Genomic DNA, 22647 nt, shown 5'->3' with positions numbered 1-22647 from the left:
ATGGCTGTCCTGGGTATCACCGTTGCCCTGCTAGTGTGGGTGGCCACCCTCCTGCTCATCTCCATTTGGAAGCATATCCATAGCAGCTGGAAACTGCCCCCTGGCCCTTTCCCACTTCCCATCATTGGGAATCTTCTCCAGCTAGAACCTAAGAATATTCCTAAATCCTTCACCAAGGTAAGAGAGGTATTATTGGTTTAGAGAAGAATTCAGGAGTTATGTATCTAACTCACTGTCAGTCAAGTTGTTATTGTTGAATAGCAACCTGCTATGAATGAACTGCACTGATACAGTAGTATCCAGGGTTGAGGATCACAATATTCGTCTCACAGGACAGATGGGCACTCAACATTCAGAATGAGTTGTGGCCTTTGCACAGCCCTGGGTACTCCCTTGTGTGTGTGCTATTTGCTACCTGGCATGAAAGGATTACAGTGTTTTCAGACCAAGTATACACTGACTGGGTGTCAACTTCAAGCTGTTTGTAAAATGCCTAAACAACAGACTAAAAAGTAAAGTGTCTAAGCCATGTGGTGTCCTGGTAACAAAAGCCTTCTAGGGTTGTTGATAAGATAGAATGAGTTAATAAATTTAAGGGATAGATAAGTTGGAAAATCCATTCACAATATTAATAAAGGAAGCTGCCAGGCACAGCATTGGCCTCAGTAAGTGTCTGCTCCACAGGGTGTGTATATAGTATGTTGAAAGTACAAGAAAGACTGAGCTGGCAGAGGGTGAAGGTGCTGACTCCAATTTCTGCTGCTGCACCGAGTCCTAGGCCTGGGTGAGGATGAAAGGAGAGGATAGTGGAGAGGGTCAAGGATTCAGGATCCATGGAGTTGCTTATATTCAGGAGGAAATCATGGTCAGGTGAAACCTGAGCTTTATGTCTTGTCTAATGAAGTCACAAGACAGAGTTGTACAAGATACAGCTTCTTGGGGTGGGTGGGGGGAGGAGGTGGGACAAGAAGGCACTCTAGAGAGGCACCGATTGGTCTTGTCTAATAAAATCACAGGACAGAGTTGTACAAGTGTGTTGCACAATAGCACAAAATGCCAGTAATAGCAACATTTTGAAAGGGACAAAACAAGAAAACAAGTCCTCTGCCATCTAGTCGAATCCAACTCATAGGGTTTCCAAGACTGTAACTATTTAAGGGAGCAAACAACCTCATATTTCTCCCTCAGAAACGCTGGTGGGTTTGAACCACTACAGTTAGCAGTGCAATGCTTATCTCACAGCACCACCAGGGTCCCTTTTGAAAGGGACAAACACCTGAAAACATCACCTTCACAAATAGCCATTTTCTGTTTTCTAAGACAATAAGAAGTGGCTTTAGAATGTTCATGGGGAAATTCTATTATCTTTTATTTCCATTTTGCCACGGATTTTTTGAAGCACCCTCAGATTTTTTTTCACAAATTTAATTTTCAAAATCAATGTCTTAAAATCTATTTTTAAACAAAAGAAATGCACATGTTTTTAAAACGGCTTCTTTGTGGGTGGGAGCGAGGAGGGGTAGCGGTGGAGCTGGACCGCAGTTGGATTGACCTTCCAGAGCATCTGCATCTGAGCCAGTGTCGGAGGTAGGAGGGTCCATGTGGCCCAAGCGTGAACCCTGAGTCGGGGCACCAGACCCCTAGGCTCGGTATACTCCCTGCAAACCCGGGCCCCTCGTTGGGGATGTGGTTCCCCAGACTGCGTTGGACAGAGACCAGGACTGTCCCCACAGCTCTGGGTTCTCTTGGTCAACAGCAGTAACTTTGCGAGGATGTGTTTAAAGTACTGACCGTTCTGCGTCCTGTGTTCCCAGCTTGCAGAGCGGTATGGGCCTGTGTTTACGGTGTACCTGGGCAACCGGCGCATCGTCGTCACACATGGCTACAAGGCGGTTAGAGAGGTCCTGCTCCAGTACAAGAATGAGTTTTCCGGACGTGGAGACATCGCTGCGTTCCACGCCCACAAGGACCGAGGTGAATCTAGTCCCTCAGCTCCCTGCATACTGATCAAAAGCAGGTCCTCAGACCAGAGGCGTATCTAAATTTTAGCAGGTATGGTATTGCCTGGGAGGCGCTGGAGGGGCCGGATGCCACCGGGCAGCTCCTACTGACCATAGGAGTTTCCATCAGTGTGTTGCTTCATCCTTGATGATGCAAATGTGCAATACTGGACATATGGTGCTATGAACTGCACCATTTCAGTAAATCCATGAAATGCTGGAAGAGAACCTAACCTTCTCGCCTTGCCTGGGAGCTCTCTCTCTTCTCCTTCCTCCTACCCTTTCTGAAAACATTTGTAAATTCCCTGACCCTCTTCATCTCTTCCCCCTTCCAACCTCCTTATCTCTCTTCGTTTGTTTACCACACCTCTGGGCAACTGCCTCCATCAGGGGTGCCGCTCTGCACCCCTCCTGATTTCTCTAACTGATGATTCCATCCTTCCCAAACACACTCTCCCTGGATTCCAAGCTTTGAGCTCTCCTGGCTCCTCTTCGTACAACTTGTGTCAGTGCTTCCTCCCCCAGAATTTTGAGCACTGGAGGCCCAGCCTCAGTCCAGTTCTGCTCCCAGGCCACCCTTTATCTGCATTTGTCTGATTGGTTCTCCCTCCACACCTACAAGCCACTGAGAATGTCTTAATCCAGCTTTGGTGTCTCTGAGAAGTTGATCTAAGATGACTGGCTCCTTGCTCTCCTTTCTTCCCCTAGGAATCATTTTTAATAATGGGCCCACCTGGAAAGATACCCGGCGCTTTTCCCTGACCACCCTGAGGGACTATGGGATGGGGAAGCAAGGCAATGAACAGCGGATCCAGAAGGAGGCCCATTTCCTGCTGGAGGAACTCAGGAAGACTCAAGGTATGTATCCCACCTGGACAGGGGATACCAAAGGAAACCGGGAGAGAGGAACCTGGCCCCATCCAATCTGGTACAGTGTACACATGCAGGGAAGTGACCAAGCCCTGGAGACAGAGGGCCCATTTGTAAGGAAGAGTCTATCTGTCTGGGATAGCATACCCATTCTGACACCTCCAGACAGCATCTGGACCATCTGAAACTATGGGCAGTTCATGGGGCCATGTATAGAATAACTTGAGTTCCTTATTCTACATTTTAGGTAGAGAAGGTGTGGCTATCAAGAGAGTACTTTCTGTGCTCTGTATGAAACCATTGTTGGTTAAGTGACGTTCAGTCAGTTCTGACACATAGTAAGCCTGCACAAGGGTTCCGAGGAGTGAATGTTGAGTTTGAACTGCCAGCAATGCTTATCCTATAGTACGACACCAGAGCTCTAAATGAATTCATTATCTTATGTGAATCATTATAATTCCCAGTAATGATTCACGTAAGGTAATGGATTTATTTAGAATACATCAGTGAAAACAGGCGTTGGTCACTCTGTGGCAGGAGACACCCATCCCGTGGCCATCGTATGAGCAGTTCACATACTCAAGTCTCGTGTGTACAGTTCTGACAACCCTGTCTTCCAGGTCAGCCTTTTGACCCCACCTTCCTTATCGGTGGCGGGCCCTGCAATGTCATCGCTGACATCCTTTTCTGTAAGCACTTTGACTACAGCGACAAGACATGTCTGAGACTGATGAACATGTTCAACGAGAACTTCTACCTGCTGAGCACCCCCTGGCTCCAGGTGCAGACCCTCATTTCCACTAATTTGTCCCAAATTTTGCTGTATAGTTTCCAATAGGATGTGGGAAAATGGGAAACACATATTATGAAGTGTTGTTGTTTGTTGTTATGTGCCGTGGAGTTGGTTCCACTCATAGCGACCCTGTACAGGGTTTCTGAGGTTGTAAATCTTTACGGGAGCAGAAAGCCTCATCTTTCTTCTGCGGAACTGCTGGTAGCTTCGAACCGCTGACTATGAGATTAGCAGCCCGATTCGTAACCACTACACTACCAGAGCTCCTTGAGGGACACCTAGAAGAACAGGAGCATGTCCATGTTGGGGCACCTGACAAGAGGCCCCAATAGTCTTCCTAGAGGCAGTCCCTTTGTTAGCCTCAGGACAGTCATCATTTGCCATTTAAGGGTGGTGTGTCCTTGAGACTGATGTTCAGGTAAGGATGATGATCATGTTTCCACCACAGAATGCCACCTCTGAAATCAATACCACCCTAAGTATATATTCTAAATGAAATGATCACAATGGTCATAGAGTCAAGTATCAGCCCAGTCAGAATGTAAAATTAGATTGTATCTGTAAAAAAAAAAAAAAATTAATTAGTTAAAATCACTCTGTCTCTCTTTAGGTTTACAATTATTATTCACAATATATGAAATACCTGCCTGGGAGCCACAGGAGAGTCATGAAGAATGTATCTGAGATAAAGCAGTACGCACTGGAGCAAGTGAAGGAACACCATGCATCACTGGACCCTAACTGCCCCCGGAATTTCACCGACTGCCTGCTCATTGAGATGGAAAAGGTGCCCCCCCAACCCTGGGTAGCGTGTCTGGGTCAGAGTCCCAAATGAGGCTGAAAGTGGGGGCTGACAAGTGTTTTCCTACTCATGCCACACTCCTACACATCTGGTGTCATGGTCACATTTTGATGCTTATGGTCTCACCCTAGCACAGGTAGCTCTAGTTGGGTGCGTCTTGCTGCGCACACCAGTCAGACACAGAACTTGAGCAGCTTCAAACACCACAGCACCCCAAACTTCCAGCCAAAGGTGGGCATGTGCTCCCTCGAAGCAGCCCACCCCAGGCTGTGGTCTGTGTCACCTTTGGGTCAATGGCTTTAACCACCTGCATCTTGCCCATGGAGGTCCTCAGTTTTCCTTTTCAGAACATAGATCCCATATTATGTGATATTTGAAGGGGTCCTGGGCCTGTACCACATAATCTACCTGACAGCCCTCATGTCTCCTCTTGATGATAGCAAAGCCAACCAAATCCAGAGCCATCACGTTGATTCCAACTCAGAGCAGCACTGGAACAAGCCTATAGGACAGAGCAGGACTGCTCCTGAGTGTTTCTGAGACTGTCAGCCTTCACAGGAAGACACAGCCTCACCTTTCTGCTAACAATGGTTAACCCACTGTGTCACCAGGTCTGCTGTCCTCTTAGCCATGTGTGAAATCCACACCCTGATTTCCCCAGAGAACTGCCCTGGTGTCCAGGAATCCTCCTCTATCATTGGAGTGTCCAGATTCCAGAGTGACTTCCTGGATCTATAGCATGTACTGACTAGCCAGACAGGCCTTTGGACTATGAGGCACTGGCCTCAGGGATAGAGAGTCCTTAAAGCAACTGCTACAATGCAGTGGCTGCTAGCCAAGACTCCTCACCACAGTCACCATTATAAATTCCATGAGTGAAAAAACATTCATCCACCAGCTCCTGATTTTCTGGAAAGCACCGAGGTCACCTTTGACTTGGGACAGGGTTGGGAGGGGCTTACAGCATCCTTGGACCAAAGGGTCTCACTGGCAGCTTCGGAGCTGGTGGAGGAATGCATGGAGTCTTAGGGTGGAGCTGAGTCCTGCCCCTGAGGAGTTTCCTGGGAGCCTCAGTTTCCCTAACAGTGACATGGAGATGATACTGTCTCTACAGGCTCCAAATCATGTTTTACCTAGTGATCTCATAAAGCAGTGGGTGTCGGCTAGCCCACAGCAACTATTCGGTAAAAACAGTTTCTTTCTCTGTAGAGTGAGGAGGGCCAGCACATTCTCATTTACTAAGGAAGGAGAGCTGCCTTCTTGACATCCATCTGGAGACATCCTGTTTTCAAGTCCCTGTCTGTCTCTGGCAATGCAGGAAAAACAAAGTTCGGAGCCTGGATACACACTGGACGACATTGCCGTGACTGTGGCTGACCTATTCTTTGCAGGGACAGAGACTACCAGCACCACCCTGAGATATGGGCTCCTGATACTCATGAAGTACCCAGAGATCGAAGGTGTGTTGATGATGGGTCAGGAGTATTCCTTCGGGTCATAGGCATACAGGGAACACTAGCACTGGGCCAAGTCTGTACCCACAGGTCACAGGGGATGTCAACACCAGGTCATACCTGTGCCCGAGGGTCATGGGATGAAGCACTTTGAGGGGAAACAGTCTGTAAACATGCCCATTGTTGTTGTTGTTGTTGTTACTAAATGCTGTCCAGTAGGTTCTAACTCATAAGAACCCTGTATAGAGTTTACAAGGAGCGACTGGTAGGTTTGAACTGCTGACGTTGCAGTTAGCGTTCCAGTGCTTATCCTGTAGCACCATACTGTTATTCTACTGTGGACATGTCAAAATAATCACTGTAGAAAGAAAAGCCTTCTGCCCTCCCTTCTCAGGGATCACACAGCACAGCTCAGAGTGAGAAACATTAACTTCTACTCTGTAATATCACCTACTTATGGCAGTGTAAACCTTTACCCAATTCACAACAAAATGCAGATAGATACATAGATAGACAGACAGACAGACAGACAGACAGACAGATAGATAGATAGATAGACATAGGTATATGGAGTCCTGGTATGGCACTGCAGGATAAGCACAGGACCACAAGGTCAGTTTGAACCACAAGGTTGGTGGTTCAAACCCACCAACTGTTCCTCAGAAACCCTACCTGGGGTTGCTATGAGTCGGAACTGATTCGACAGCACTTAACAGCAACATGGCAGTGAAGACATGTTCCTGTTGCCTCTGAGTTAAGCCGACCTCTCAGCAGAGGAGGCACAGAGCACAGCTAAAACCAGAAAGCAGGAATCTGGACATTCACAGAGGTAGACCTTTTACAGGTCTGTGGCATGAGAAATATTGGTTGTTCGGTAATAAGTGAACAATTGTTGTTGCTGTATGCTGTCAAGACGATTCCAGGTCATATTGATTCTGTATAGGGTTTCCACAAAGTGGCTGGTGGACTTGAACTACTGACCTTGCAATTAGCAGTCCAATGTTTATCCTACAGGAAAACAATAAATGTGAAAAAAAAAATTCTAACATGTTACTGTGTTTCATGTGAAAGTTTACACAGCAAATTCGTTTTCCATTCAGCCATTTATATACAAATTGTTCTATGTCATTGGTTGCTCTCCTCACAATAGGTCAGTGCTCTGCATTTCCACCCCACCTTCCCCATTTGCATACCTCTCCTTGCTGTCTCTTCTTGCCTTCAAACAAATGTTCCCTGTTTGGTCTCAAACCACTGATTGTTCTAAGGTTCACATTTCTCATAGGTGGTAGTGTTTGTTTTACATGTAAATCTAGTATATGGTGATAATTGTCTTCTGAGAGCTCTAGGTTAAAAGGGTATTTTAAGGCAATATTCTTGGGATTCCTCCAGTCTCCGTCCAGTAAGTCTGGTCTTTTTTGTGAATTTGTTTTCTTCTCTATTTCTCTTCCATTCTAACTGGGACCTTCCATTGTGTCGCTGATCAGAGTGGTCAGTAGTGGTAGCTGGCCACCATCTAGTTCTTTAGGTCTCAGGCTAGTGGAGGCTGTGCTTTGTGAGGGCCATTAGTCCTGTGGACTAATTGCTTCCTTGGACCTCTGTTCCCTTTACTGCCCTTTGTTCCATATGAGAAGAAACTAATAGTTCTAGCTTAGATGGCTATTTGAAAGCTTTTATGACCAAGACTACTCACCAAACTGGGATGTATAGAGCATTATCTTTATGGATTATTATAGGCCACTTGATCTACATGTCCCCTGAGACTATGGTCCTTAGCCCTCAAGCCCATTAATACAGACCCATGAAGCATTTGAATATTTCTAAAAAGTTTCCATAACTGAACCTCCTATGTGCTCTATTACATATATGAATAAACCAGCAGCACATATAAATATGCATGAGGGGGCTGATAAAGTTCACGGGAAAATTCTATTAGCTGCTAATTCCATTTTCCCATGAATTTTTTAAAGCCCCCTTGCATACACAAATGCTCACAACACATGTATGCATGCCCCTATACTCCTATGTGCCTTCCCACACCTATATAGCATACATATCTACCTTTTTACTCACTCACCACTCACAAATTTTGGTTGGTATTACTGCTGCTGAAAAATTGTATATTCTCTAGCATTTACTATTGCTGTTGTTGTCAAGTATAGTTGAATTAGTTCCTACTCAAAGCAACCATGTATAGAGTTTCTGAGGAGCAGTTGGTGGGTTTGAACCACTGATTTTGTAGTTAGCAGTCCAGTGTTGATCTTATAGCACCACACCAGGACTCCAGCTTTTACTATTGTTGTTGTTAAGTGCTGTCAAGTCAGTTATGACTCATAGTGACCCTACATCGGGTTTGCAAGGAGCAGTTGGTAGATTTGAACTTCTGAACTGGTGGTTTGAAATCCAGTGCTAATCCTACAGTGCCACACCAGGAGTCCAGCTTTTACTGTTGTTGTGCTATTGTAAAGTGCCGTCAAGTTGGTTCCAACCCATAGCAACCCTGTATAGGGTTTCTGAGGAGCAACTAGTGAGCTTGAACCACTGACCTTGGGTTCAAAGTGACTTTGCAGTCCAGCACATTATCCCAAAGCACCACACCAGGACTCCAGTTTTTACTGTAGTTATTCTTTATTCTCGAGTAGCTCTCAGTGTCTTCATTTACCTTGGCCATGTTGTGCTCACTTCCCCCATATTGTGAATTGTCTTTCCCTTCATAAGACTTCTGTGTGTCTGGTGTGGCATTATAGGATCAGCACTGGACTATGAACCTCAAGGTCGGCATTTCAAACCCACCAGCTGCTCTTCAGAAACACTGTATGGGCTCACTATGAGTCAGAACTGACTTGATAGCATTTAGCAACAACTATCTAGTAAGCAATTTTTCCACTCTCCCATTCCTGGTAACCACCAAAGAATTTAAGTAGGGAAACCTATTCTTGACTTTAAACAAATGTTGTACAGTAGATATCCTTTTGTGACTTACATACCACTCAGCATAATGTCATCCAGATTCATTCATGTTATGTTTCTCGGACTCATAATTCTTTATCATTACATAGTATGCCATTGTATGTAACCACCACAGATTATCCATTCATACATTGATGAATAGTCAGAAGTAGACATATATACATCCATGTTCATTGCAACCTTATTCACAATAGCAAAAATCTCTAGAATATATTTGTAGGAGTAGTATTGCTAGAACATATGATGTTTGTATTCCTAGCTGTTGTGGAAGCACCATATTGTTTTCCATATTGGTTGTATCATTTCACAATTCCACTATCTGTGTGAGTCCCAAGCTCCCTCACAACTTTACCAGCATTTGTTGTTTTGCTTTTTTTCCATCGGTGACATTTTTGTAGGGATGAGATAATATCTCATTGTAGTTTTGATTTGCATCTCTTGATGGATTGGCCAAGTGGCAGCATCGATGGACTCAAGTGTGGCAACAGTAGTGAGGTTGCCCCAAGATCGGGCAGTATTTTGTTCTGCTGTGCATAAGGTCACTATGAGTCGGTACCGATTCGATGTCACCTAATAACAACAATAATGGTTAGTAGGAGTCCTGGGGTGGTGCTGTGAGTTAATGCGTCAGACTGCAAAGCCATTTGAACTGCAAGGTCAGTGGTTCAATCTCACCTGCCACTCCTTGGAACCCCTACACAGAGTCACTATGGGTAGAAACTGACTTGACAGCACTTAACAACAACAACAATGGTTAACCCTAGTATGGCGCTGTGGGTTAATACCCTGGACAGCAAGGTTGGTTTAAACTACAAGGTCTATGGTTCAAGCTCACCAGCCATTCCTCGGAAACCCTACACAGGGTCACTATGAGTTGGAACCAACTCGACGACAATTAACAACAACAACAGTAGTTAATAAAGAGTCCTGGTATGTATGGTGCTGTATGATAAGCATTGGACTGTTAATCACAAGGTGAGCAGTTCAAACCGACCAGCCACTCCTCAGAAACCCTATACTGGGTTCCTATGAGTCTGATCAGATTCAATGGCACTTAACAATACAATGGTTCATAATGGCAGCACGTCTTCATGTGCTTGTTAGTAATCTGAAAGTCTTTGGTGAAGTGCCTATTCATGTTACTTGCCCATTTAAAAAAATTGGATTGTTTACTTTTTTGTTGTTAATGTGCTGAAGTTTTGTATATATTTTAGAGATTAGACTCCTGTCAGATGTCATTACCAAAAAAAAAAAAAAAAAAAAGTTTCCAGTCTGTAAGTTCTCTTTCACTCTTTTGGTACCAACTTTTGATGAGCATAGTATTTAATTTTAGGAGCTGCATGTTATCTACTTTGTTTTCTGTACGTACATCTTCAGATTGATAATATATTCCTAGCTTTGACCTTATGTTATCTTCCAGAAACTTGATAGTTTTAGGTTTAACATTTAAGTTTTTATCCATTTTGAACTAGTTTTTGTGTAACATGTGAGGTTTGAATCTTGTTTTATTTTTTTTTTTGCCAACACTATTTACTGAAGAAACTCTCTTCTCCATTGAATGGACTTCAACCCTTTGCCAAAAATCAGTTGTTCCTAACTGGATAGATTTTCTTCTAAATTATGTTCCATTGGTCTATGTGTCAGTCACTGTATCACTATCTGGCTCTTTTGGCTAAGAAGGCTATATAGTAAGTTCTGAGATGGGAAAATGTAAGGCCTTTTACTTTGTTCCTCCATAATGCTTTACCTACTCAGGGTGTGTTTCCTCTCCAGAAAAATTTGGAGGTTAGGTTTTCCATTTCATTAAAGAGCATTTTCGGGATTTGGATAGAAATTGAATTATATATGTAGATTGTTTTTAGGAGTTTTGCCATTATCTAACAGTTCAGGAGTGTGGTATATTTCTCACTTTGTGAATGTCTTGCAGTATTGTTTTGTAGTTTTATTTGTATAGATCTTTTATGTCCTTGGTTAGATTTATTCCTAGCTATTTTATCCTTTATTGAGCTATTTTATATGGTATTATTTTCTTGATTTCCTTTCAAAATTCTCCTTGTTGCTGTAGAGTAACCCAACTGACTTTTGTATGTTGATCTTCTACCTTGGTAATGTGCTGACCCCTTCTATTAGTTCAACTTTCTTGTGGAATCGTTGGGATTTCCTTTATATAGGGTCATGTCATTTGCAAAGAGAGATAGTTGTACTTTTTCTTTACCTATATGTTGTGGTTGTTGTTACATGCCGTCAAGTCAATTCCAACCCATAGCAACCCTGTATAGGGTTTCCAAGAAGCAGCTGGTGAGCTTGAACCAATGACCTTGTAGTGCAAACAACTTTGTAGTCTGATGCATTAGCCCACAGTACCACACCAGGACTCCTTTATGGGTGTCCTTTATTTACTATTCTTGCCCTATTGCTCTGGCTAGGGCTTCCAGTGTAATAGTGAATAAAAATGGTGATAATGGGTATCTTTATCTGGTTCCCATTCTCCAAGAGAATGCTTTCAGTCTCTCGCTATTGAGAATAATGTTGGCATTGATTTTAATTATATACCCTTAATTAGGTTGAAAAATATCCTTTCTATCCTAATTTGCTGATAATTTTTATGAGGAAAGCAAGTTTGATTTTATCAAATGTCTTTTCTACATCAATTGAGATGATCATGTGATTCTTTTCCTTTATTTTATCTATGTGGTGAATTTGGTTAATCTATTTTCTATCAGTAGGTATGAGTGCACTGCTGCCATTTTGTTAGGCTTTTTTTTGTGATGTTAACTTTTTTTGGTTATAGTTAATTTTCTGTGTTGAGTTATTTTTGTTTATGGATTGTCTTTTCAGATCTTTTTTTATTGATTTTGTGTTTATTGAGTCCTTTTCATTTTCTTCTTCTCTTCTTTATTTTGGTGGAAAAAAATTTTTTTTCTCTGTGGTTATTCTGAAATATTATCATTCTGAATCTTAAAAAGCGTATTATATATCTTTATATCAATTTGATTTCCTCTTCATATGGAAGTTCTATAACTACACCATTTATTCCCATTGTATATTTTGAAGTTGGCATAATTGACAGATTGATGTCTCTGGCCCTGTTTTCAGTTTTGCAACTTTACTTTACTTTTGATACTATTTCTGGGTTGGTATCTAGGGATACCGTCGTGTGTCTTAATCTCAAGTTCTTATCTGATGTTATTGGTTCTGTGTCTGAGGATTCCCTTTAATATTTCTTATAAAGATTGACTATTTATTTGGGAGTATCCAAGTTTTGCCATCTTATTTGAAGGATAATTTTGCTAGATATATGATCACTGGTTTGCATTTTTTTTTTTTTCCTTTTAAGGTTCTGTATATGTCATTCTACTGTCTTCTTGCCTGCATGGTTTCTGCTGAATATTAACACTTAGTGTTACTGGTGCCCTTTGTTAGTGATATTTCATTTTTCACAAGATGCTTTTTTCAGATTTCGTAGACTTCAGTTTTGGAAAGTTTAAGTATGGCATGTCTTGGTAGCTTTATTTTGGGATCTATCCTGTCTGGGGTTCATTAGATTCTTGAATGGAAACTTTCTCATTGTTCATGAATTTAGGAAAGTTTCAAAAATTCTCTCTTTGCTTTCTTTCCATCTCTTCCAATTACACATGAATTTTTATTCATTTCTTTTTTCTGATTGTTACTCAAACAGATTAGTATCAAGGGATTTGTTCTCTTATCAAATTATTTCTACCTTGACTCAATTCTACTGTTATATCCTTCCAATGAGTTACCTATTGTATGTTATTGTTAATCCATATTGCTATTTGTTGCTTTTGTATGGCTTCTTTGTATTATTTTCACTGTTGTTTTTTGTGATTCTGGTCGATGTGTGATTTTGATAGTGTCTGTTGGCTAGGCATAATTTCCTCTCACTAATGAGTCCTGGTGTGGCATTGTGGGCTAATGCGCTGGACTGCAAAGTCAGTTTGAAACACAAGGTTCCTGGTTCCAGTTCACCAGCTGCTTCTCAGAAACCCTATACAGGGTCACTATGGGTCAGAACTGACTTGAACACAGGCACTTAACAACAACAACAACAGTGATATGGTGTGTCACACTCACATGTGAGTCCTCTGTGGTTAAACCTGTCTATGTGTTCCCTTCACAAATTTGAGTGGAGGTTTGGGAGCAGGTTCTTTCTTGATATTAGGTGACAAGTGTTGAAGGTTCAGGGTCCCTCTACAGTCCATATGAGTTGGAAGATCATTCTAGGTTGGTGCTGTCCACTGATATGGGAGTATTACCCAAATGGAAAGGATAGGTCTACTGTGAATGCATGAATTAGCATCTCAATAGATGGCGAGTATCCAAGAGTTTTGGTGCAAATGCAGATTGCTTGAAGAAACTGCTTGGGTTTGGGATAGTGACATTGCAATTAGGTGAATATTCACTGAGGATACTATGATCTCCTGTTCAGTGTTTGGAAAAGGTGCAGATGACACCTGTCAGGATGTGACTTGTGTTACTGGTAAAGTGACATTTCTGTCCAATTAATCACCTGGATGTGAGTGCAGGAAGTGTTCTTATTGGTCACAGGATGGGGCATTGTGTGTGTGTGCACTGCTGGCTGCTGGGGCAGGGAAATACAGGTCACTGAGTGGGTGACAAAAACTCACATCATCAGTTGACAGGTGAGCAAGGCAATGTGGGACAGGGATGGGGGTCTTGTGCCTCTGGTTACCAATCTGGTAGTAGTAGGAGTGTACATAGCTGATCACCAGAGACATTGTAGCACTGGGGTGATCAAAGTGGCCACAAGTCTCGGGTTGCAGATCTGACAGCCTGGGAGTACATGCTGCAGATTACCAGGTTGAGGAGGGACAGGGGACTCACCACTGGGAAGTGGGAGAGAGGAATGGACCATATTCCTCCTGTCTCTGGCATGGATGCAGCATGTGATCAGTACCCAGCTCAGATCAAATATTAGGAGTGGGGCTGTCCAGGGTCCAATCAAAAGGGGCGATCCCTATCTGCCACTCCAAGGATCTTCCAATCCAACAATACTAGCCACATAAATGATCAGGACTACTGCTTGTTTTCTGACTCCCTCCCTGCTCTATGGTCGCCTAGATCCCTAGAACTCTCAACCATCTTCCTGAACTTTCTTTCCTTAAATCCAGTTCTTGTTCTGCTCATGCTGTTTCTTTCTTGGTTTGTCTACACAATATCTCTATCTCCTGTTGGGGATTTTGTGTATTTGACTTCTTGTGTTCTTTATCAAGGAATGCTGTTCATTTGTCTCAAGATGGTTATATTCTGCTGGATCAGATGGTAGGATGCCTACTAGCCATAAATCTCTTAATTTGCTGCTTTCATTCAATTTCTCCTTCACTTTGGTGTACACTTTAATTCATCTTTCTGTTGCTTTTAATTGACTAATTATGAAGAATTTCCAACATAGAAAAAAAAAAAAGACAAAATAAATATGACTGCCTTTCTTATACCTATTGCCTTATTTGTGTCAGAGTTGTTCCGAAGACAATTCAGTATAGCAAGCTAAAGACCTCCTTGGCTTCCCTCCTCAAAGATATCAGTGTCTAGACTTGTATACACTATTCCCATGCATGACTTTATATGTTGTTGTTGTTATGTGCCATCGAGTCGGTTCCGACCCATAGCGACCCTGTATAGGGTTTCTGAGGGTGTAAATCTTTACGGGAGTAGAAAGCCTCATCTTTCTCCCGCGGAGCAGCTGGTAGTTTCGAACCGCTGACCTTAAGGTTTGCAGCCCGATTCGTAACCACTACGCTACCAGAGCTCCTTTATATAGTTAACATTTATTAAATCTCTGCATATAATTCATATTATTGTGTGTGTTTTAATTTTTTTACTTGGGTACCATATCTTTTTTTTTAGGTTTTACACTCAACATATTATAAAAACTTAATTCTTTAATCTTAAATCTGAAAGAAATCTTAAATCCAGAGAGGTTAAGCTACTTGACAAAGATTGCTTTGATCTATCAGGAAGAGAGAGACTTTCAGCCTCCTGCTTCCTTGAGGTTCTTCCAAAAGTAGACAATATATGTTTGATTCCACTCTGTCATTCTCATTCATTCTTCTTAGAAGCATGAAGTAAACAACATGAAATAATAATTAATACAAGGCATTCCTTCCAAAAAGAAATTAGGGAGATACTCTGGCATTCTATATTTCTGTGATAAACAGAAGGACTGGATTAGCCATAATCAGCTAAAATAGTGGATGTCAAACAGTTTGCACACAACTAATAACCTCAGAGAGTTTACATCTTACTTGATGTTTGTAGAGAGATTATCCAATGGTTCAAAGTGTCTGGAACACCAGGAAACACTAATTAGGTGTCCCATTAACTTCTGTTGCATGGATAATTATAGTTGAGTCAGTACCAACTCATAATGAACTTATACACAATGAAACACTGCCCAGTTTTGCATCAGTCTCACAATCATTGCGCCTATTGCTGCTGCCACTGTACCAATCCATCTTGTTGGTGATCTGATTCTTTTCCCTGACCCTCCACTTTACCAAGTATGATGGCCTTCTTCAGGGACTGGTCCCTCCTGATAATAAATATAAAGTATGAGAGACAAAGTCTGGCCATCCTGGTTTCTAAGGAATCAGAGCTATATTTCTTTCAACACCAATGTGTTTGTTCTTCTGGCAGTCCATAGTACTTTTAGATTCTCCTCCAACACCATAAGACAAATTCATCAATTCTTCCAGTCTTCCTTACTCATTTTCTAATTTTCACATACATATCTGTTGTTGTTGTTGTTAAGTGCCGTCAAGTTGGTTCCGACCCATAGCGACCCTGTTAGGCTATGAAAAATACCATGGCTTGGGTCAGTCATATCTTTCCTCTTGAACATTTTAAAGAGGTCTTGAGCAGCATATTTGTCTAAGGAATCATTTAATTTTTTGACTGCTGCTTCCATGAGTGTTGATGGTTGATCCAGGAAAAATGAAGTCTTTGTCAACTTCAGTCTTTTCTCCATTTATATGCATGTTGTTTTTTGATCCAGTGGTGAGGAGTTTTGCTTTATTTACATTCAGGTAAAGATTTACACCCTCGGAAACCCTGTACAGGGTCGCTAAGGGTCGGACCCGACTCGATGGCACTCAACAACAACAACAACACAACCATACTAAAGGCTGTGGTCTTTGACCTTCATCAGCAAGTAGTTTAAGCCCTTTTCATTTTCAGCAAGCAAGGATGTATCTTCTGCATATTGCAAGTTGTTAATGTGTCTTCCTCCTATCCTGATCTCATGTGCTTCTTCATATAATCCAGCCTCTCAGAGTATTTGCTCAACATACAGACTGCATATATATGGTGAAAGAATACAACTCTGGCAAACACCTATCCTGATTGTAATCATTCAGTGTCCCCTTGTTCTGTTTGAATGACTGCCTCTTGGTGGATGATTAAATGGATGGATAACTGGGTAGATGAATCGGGGGTAGGTGGTTGGGTGGTGGATGGATGGGTGGGTGGGTGGATGAATGGGTGAAGGTGCGATTGGATGAGTGGATTATTAGACAGATGGATAGATGAATCAATGGATTGTTTGTTGGGTGGGAAGATGTATAGATGAACGAGTGGATAAGTTGCCAGCCAGCCTGGACAAGTCTGTTAAATGTATTCCATTAATATATTGACAGAGAAACTTCATGAGGAAATTGACAGGGTGATTGGGCCAAGTCGAATTCCTGCTGTCAAGGACAGGTTAGAGATGCCTTACATGGATGCTGTGGTGCATGAAATTCAGCGATTCATCAACCTTGTGCCCTCCAATCTACCCCATGAAACAACTCGGGACACAATGTTCAGAGGATATGTCATCCCCAAGGTTGGATATGCAGCCTACAGATCACACCATAAGCACCTATCACCCTTTAACTAGGCTGCAAAGGGTCAGAAATCTGCTTCTTTAGCTACTCTCTCCTGACCCTCTATGGACCTGGTTACCACACAAATGAAGAAATCTGGAACAGTAACTCCGCAGATAATGTTCGGGATTTGCTTCATATTCTATACCAGGGACGGTAGGGGGACAACTCTGGATCAAATCCTTTAAGAAAATTAGGACCTCTCTTACCATTTAGATCTAACTCCTTACTACTGTTTCATACAACAACTTTATCTTTCTATCTAACCCTTAGACAAAAAATTATAAATATACCTGTGCAGTAACCAAGAATTGAAAGCAATCTTTCTCACAGGGAGCTTCCAGAGGAAAGCCTACATGCGCCAACTTGGCTAAAATGATCTTCATTCTTCTAGGGCACCATAGTAATTCCAACTCTGGACTCCCTTTTGTATGATGACCAAGAATTCCCTGATCCAGAGACATTTAAACCAGAGCACTTTCTGAATGAAAATGGAAAATTCAAGTACAGTGACTACTTCAAAGCATTTTCTGCAGGTAAGAAGAGTTCAGATGTTGCGCCTTCCCTCAAGGTAATTATCTACCACTTTCTTCATTTCTACATAACGTTGACTCTTTTATCATCCCAAACATGAGTTAACCTCTTAGCTCCATCATGGTTCTTGTTTTGATTTGCAACATGATCTCAGTGTGCTGATACCTATTCAGAGAGGCTAAATGACACCTTGTCACCCAGAAGTTCAGAGAATGAAGCTATGAATTATTTTCTCCATAGAGTAAACACTTTACCTAATTCAGTACTAAAGCTCCATTTTTACCTTAACAGAATTTAATGGAAGTCTTTCAAAATTACATTACATAATTGTGCATAATTTTAAGCAAGAATTACTAAACACAATATAAACTTTGATTATCTGGACTCATCATAGGAAGCATCAAAATTTTCCCTGGGATGAGATTCAGTGGTTTCTCACTTGGTTTCCTTCACAAGACCCTACCTCAGGTGCAAGGGAAGATCATGAAGCCAAATTGATAGCTTTAATTTGACACCCAATATTAGAAATTAAATTTTAACCCAAGGGTTAAAAAGCCCACTTCATTCCTGGAGAACATCATGAGTGAACATTGGGAAACATTTCCCTTAACTGGCAGAGACCATTTTGCTTAATGGACGTGAATATTTCCCATTGTATTCAGGATAGTTGTAGTTATATGAAGGCTACCCCTGAAAAGTTAACATTACTGGTTTCCTTATTCAGAATGTGTATAAATACATCATCTGCTTCCTTTTAATGGGCAGAAAGGTTTAGTTCTGCTTTATTCTGCCCTCCAACTCCCTCTGCTGTCTGGCTTTTGAAAGTGTTAACTCTGTAGGGTGCCCTCAGTGTCTCATCAGCATTCTTGTCGCTTCCAGGAAAACGAGTGTGTGTTGGAGAAGGCCTGGCTCGAATGGAACTATTCCTCTTTTTGTCTGCCATTTTACAGCATTTTAACTTGAAGTCTCTTGTTGACCCAAAGGACATCGATCTCACCCCCACTACAGTTGGGTTTGGTAGTATCCCACCATATTACAAACTCTGTGTCATCCCTCGGTCACGATGTAGAATAGACACACATTGAACTATCAAGGCCTGCACCCCAGGTGACTGCAGGACCCTTCTTGCCCCATAGCCCAATGCAATATGGATAGTATCCCTGTCCACCTTGCCTTTAGTATGGACAGTTGGAGCTCCATGTGTGGACTAGGTGAGACCAGAGGTACTGCTTTCCCAAGTCTCAGTGTTGAGATTGAATTTAAAAACAAAGTTTAAAATAGATTGATTTATATTGCTAACCACAAGTTTAGCTGTTCAAGTCCACCAGATGCTGTGCAGAATAAAGATGAGGCTTTCTGCTCCTATAAATATTTATTGCTCTGGAAACCCTACACAGGGCTGCTGTGAGTCAGAACCAACTCGACAGTACACAACCACAACCACTAGCATATTGAAGAATCTAGAAACAATGGCAATTAAGAATTTATCAGTTTAAGTTCAATAAACTTTTTTTTTATTGAAAAAAAAAAAAAACTGGAACTGCTCAGTCAATGGAGTACTATCTATTATAAAAGTTACAAAAAGGAACTGGGTTGGAGGTTGTGGGAAGACACGATACATCTTTTACAAGATTTGTTGCCTTGTCAGAAACAACTCCCAGCAAACTGCCTTAGGATATAAAGTTGCTCATCTGGGTTCACTATGTGTATCATTCTGGGCTGTATTTTTTAATTAAAATAGATCTGAATACTCAACACCTTCCATTTGCATTATCTATTAATACTAAAATGTGATTTTGTACCTGGAAACTTAAAACTCTAAACATCCTAAACACAAGAAGATCCTGGTGTGGGGTGAAACAGATGATGAAAACACTCCATTGACTCAATGACTTGAACATTAACACTGAGAAGAGGAAAAGTCTGAATCAAGCTTTGCTGTTGCCACCTGCTGCTCTGCATTTCCATGTTTGTGCCTTAGTTTCCTTGTCTGTGAGTAGGGGTGGCCACAACTTGCTGTAGCATGTGGAGTAGAGGACTAAGTGGGTCTGGCAGCACAGCCTTTAGAACACTACCTGGCATGCTGTCTGTTCAACTTCCCTTAATAAAATGAACAATGCATCATTTAGGCTCTCATCATGAATGCAGCAGGCTGAGAAGAAGAAAGCCTATTTGTAACTTGATGGGGATGTCTTGGGTAGGGTGGGTAGGATGGACTGATATGGTAGGGGTATGTGAAAACAGGTCCCTTACCCTAAGAGCAACACTAGAGGTCATTCTGCTTGAGATCAAGTGTGAGGTGTTTCCAGCGAGAGTCACTGGTCAGTGAGACATTCCAGAGCTATAGCATGACATTCTGTATGAGACTTTTGTGGCTACTTTAACAATTGATCACAAAATTAATGGCTGTAAGCAGTAAACAATTATTATTATACAGCCCTAAGTCTTAGCAGAACTCCGTCCTTCTGAAAACTCAAAGGGTGGGTCTGTTTTTTCAAAGCCAATAACCTTCCTTCCTTTTCACTTATAAGGATCCTGATTGCATTGGGTCCATTTGGATAATCTAGGATAATCTCCCCTTCTCAAAATTCTTAATCACTTCTGTGAAATGGCAATATACACAGGTTCTGGGAATTGGACTTGGATGTCTTATGTGGTACCATTATTCTGCCAATCACACTTCTCATTTCACCCACCATGGGATGCTACCCAAACCCTGCATAGTTAGTAGAGAGATAGACTGAGGAGGACAACCTGTCCACACACTGAAAGACACCTATCATTCTCATCAACACATTCACACACAAGAATTCTGCATAGAGAAGAAAACTATCATTTTAAAAGAGTTTGTATTTATTTGGGGGAAGAGAAAATGTCCTAAAAAGATCCCAAAGTACTCAATTGTTGTTATTAGGTGTAATCAAGTCAATTTTAATTCATGGCATCTCCATATATACCAGAATGAAACACTGCCCCTCTGTACTGTCCTCACAATAGTAGGAATGCTTGAGACTATTGTTAAAGCTACTGTGTCAATCCACCAAATTGAGAGTCTTATATTCTCTGGCTCTTTACTTTATCAAGCACTAAAAGGTAAGCACTGGACTACTAACTGCAAGGTCTGCCTTTCAAACCCACAAGATGCTCCTTGGAAACTCTCTACAGGGTCATTATGAGTCAGAATCAACTCAACAGCTCTTAACAACAACAAATGTTCTTTTCCAGGTATTTGCATGTGACAGCAATGATATTGTTTGATAATTTCCTCATTCTGTTGGATCATTTTTCTTTGCAAACAAATATGGATCTCTTCCAGTTTATGGACAGATAATTGTCTTCCTTTTTTCATAAACAAATGAGTACTTCAATTACTGTATTGATTTATTGAAATGTTTCAACTGATATTCTATCCTGTTGCTGGAATTTTGTTTCTACAAATGCTTTTAGAGCAACATTTATTTATTTTTTTCTTCATATCATTGGTTCTTGATCATAAATACCACCTAAAGTTGTTGAACATTGACCAATTTGTTTTTTGTACAGTGACCCTGTGTATTCCTTCCACATTCTTTTGATGTTTCCTGTATCATTCAGTTAATTTAAAAACGACTGCAACTGTACATTGGCAAAGAACTGTGAGAGGTTCAAGCCAGATTCAGTAGAGGACATGGAACAAGGGATGTCAAATGGATCTTGACTGAAAACAGAGAATAATAGACAGATGTTTATCAGTGCTTTATTGACTATTCAAAAGCTTTTGACTGTGTGGAACATGACAATCTATGAACAATATTGTGGAGAACGAATATTCCAGAACAGTTAATTGTAATCATGAGGAACCTATAAATAGACCAGAGGCATTGTTCAAATCAAACAAGTGAACACCAAATGGTTTAAAATTAGGAAAGGTGTTTACCAGGATTGTATTCTTTCACAATATTTACTCAATTTAAATGCTAAACAGTTAATCAGAGAAGCTGCATTGTATGAAAACAAATGTGGCATCAGGATTGGAGGAAGACTCATTAACAGCCTGAGATATGAAGATGATACAACCTTGCTTGCTGAATGGGAAGAGGACTTAAAATTCTTATTGATGAAGATCAAAGACCACAGCCTTCGGTATGGCTTGCACCTCAATTTAAAGAAAACAAAAATCCTCACCACTGACTGGACCAATAAATAACATCCATATAAAAAAAGGTGAAGTTGCCAAAGACTTCATTTTCACAGATCAACCTTCAGCTTCATGAAAGCAGCTGTCAAGAAATAAAACATTGAACTATAGTAGGCAAATCTGCTGTACAAGATCTCTTTAAAGTGTTGAAGAGCAAAGATGGCAGTTTGAGGACTAAGGTGTGCCTGACCAAAACCAGAGTATCTTCAATAACTTCATCTGTATGTGAAAGTGAGACAGTGAATAAGGACGACTATAGAATAATTGATGCATTTGAATTATGGTATTGGTGGTGGTGGTGGTTATGTTCCGTGGAGTCAGAACTGACTCATAGCGACCCTGTACAGAGTTTCTGAGGCTGTAAATCTTTACGGGAGCAGAAAGCTTCATCTTTCTCCCATGGAACAGCTGATAATTTCAAACTGCTGACCTTAAAGTTCGCAGCCCTATTTGTAATCGCAACACTATCTGATGATTGTAAGCTTGGCCCAGGAAGAGGCAGTGTTGTGTTCTGTTGTGCATAGGTTCTCTATGAATCAGTGCCAACTTGATGGTACCTAACAGCAACAACAACAATCATCATTCAATATTTGCCCATGTGCCATCGAGTCAGTACTGACTCATAGCGACCTTATACAAAGAAGAATGAAACACTGCCCAATCTAGGGCCAACCTCACAATTGTTGCCATGCTTGTGGCCATTGATGCTGCCACTTGGCCAATCCATCTCACTGGGGCTCTTCCTCTTTTTCTCTGACCCCCCCACCTTACCAAACATGAGCTCCTTCTCCAGCGACTATTCCCTCCTGATAATATTTCCAAAGTATGAGAGATGAAGTTTGGCCTTCTTGGCCTCCAAGGAGCACTCTGGTTTCACTTCTTCCAAAACTGATCTGTTGGTTCTTTTGACAGCCCATGGCACTTTCAATATTCTCCTCCAACACCTTAACTCAAATGCATCAATTCTTCTACGGTCTTCCTTATTCACTGTCCAGCTTTCACATGCATATGAGATTATTGAAAATACCATGGCTTGGGTCAGGCGCACCTTAGTCCTCAAGCTGACATCTTTGCTCTTCAACACTGTAAAAAGGTCTTGTGCAGCAGATTTGCCTAATGCAATATGTCATTTGATTTCTTGACTGCTGC

The 22647-nt window shown here is 41.5% G+C and overlaps 1 protein-coding gene across 1 annotated transcript; it reads left to right on the top strand.

Moving 5' to 3' along the window:
• Positions 1 to 18386, top strand: LOC102822933 (cytochrome P450 2E1-like; the record flags this gene model as incomplete). The annotated part of the gene is made up of 9 exons (XM_006875361.1): positions 1 to 177; positions 1815 to 1974; positions 2709 to 2858; positions 3491 to 3651; positions 4274 to 4450; positions 5784 to 5925; positions 16560 to 16747; positions 17182 to 17323; positions 18201 to 18386. Coding segments are annotated over exons 1-9 (1483 nt in total), but the record flags the coding sequence as incomplete, so codon positions are not given.
• Between the last annotated feature and the right edge of the window lie 4261 nt (positions 18387 to 22647).

Source organism: Chrysochloris asiatica, unplaced genomic scaffold, assembly GCF_000296735.1.
Source record: "Chrysochloris asiatica unplaced genomic scaffold, ChrAsi1.0 scaffold00323, whole genome shotgun sequence".
Taxonomy (NCBI): Eukaryota; Metazoa; Chordata; class Mammalia; order Afrosoricida; family Chrysochloridae; genus Chrysochloris; species Chrysochloris asiatica.
Note: the sequence above shows the minus strand (reverse complement) of the source record. Positions and strands in the feature narration are given on the sequence as shown.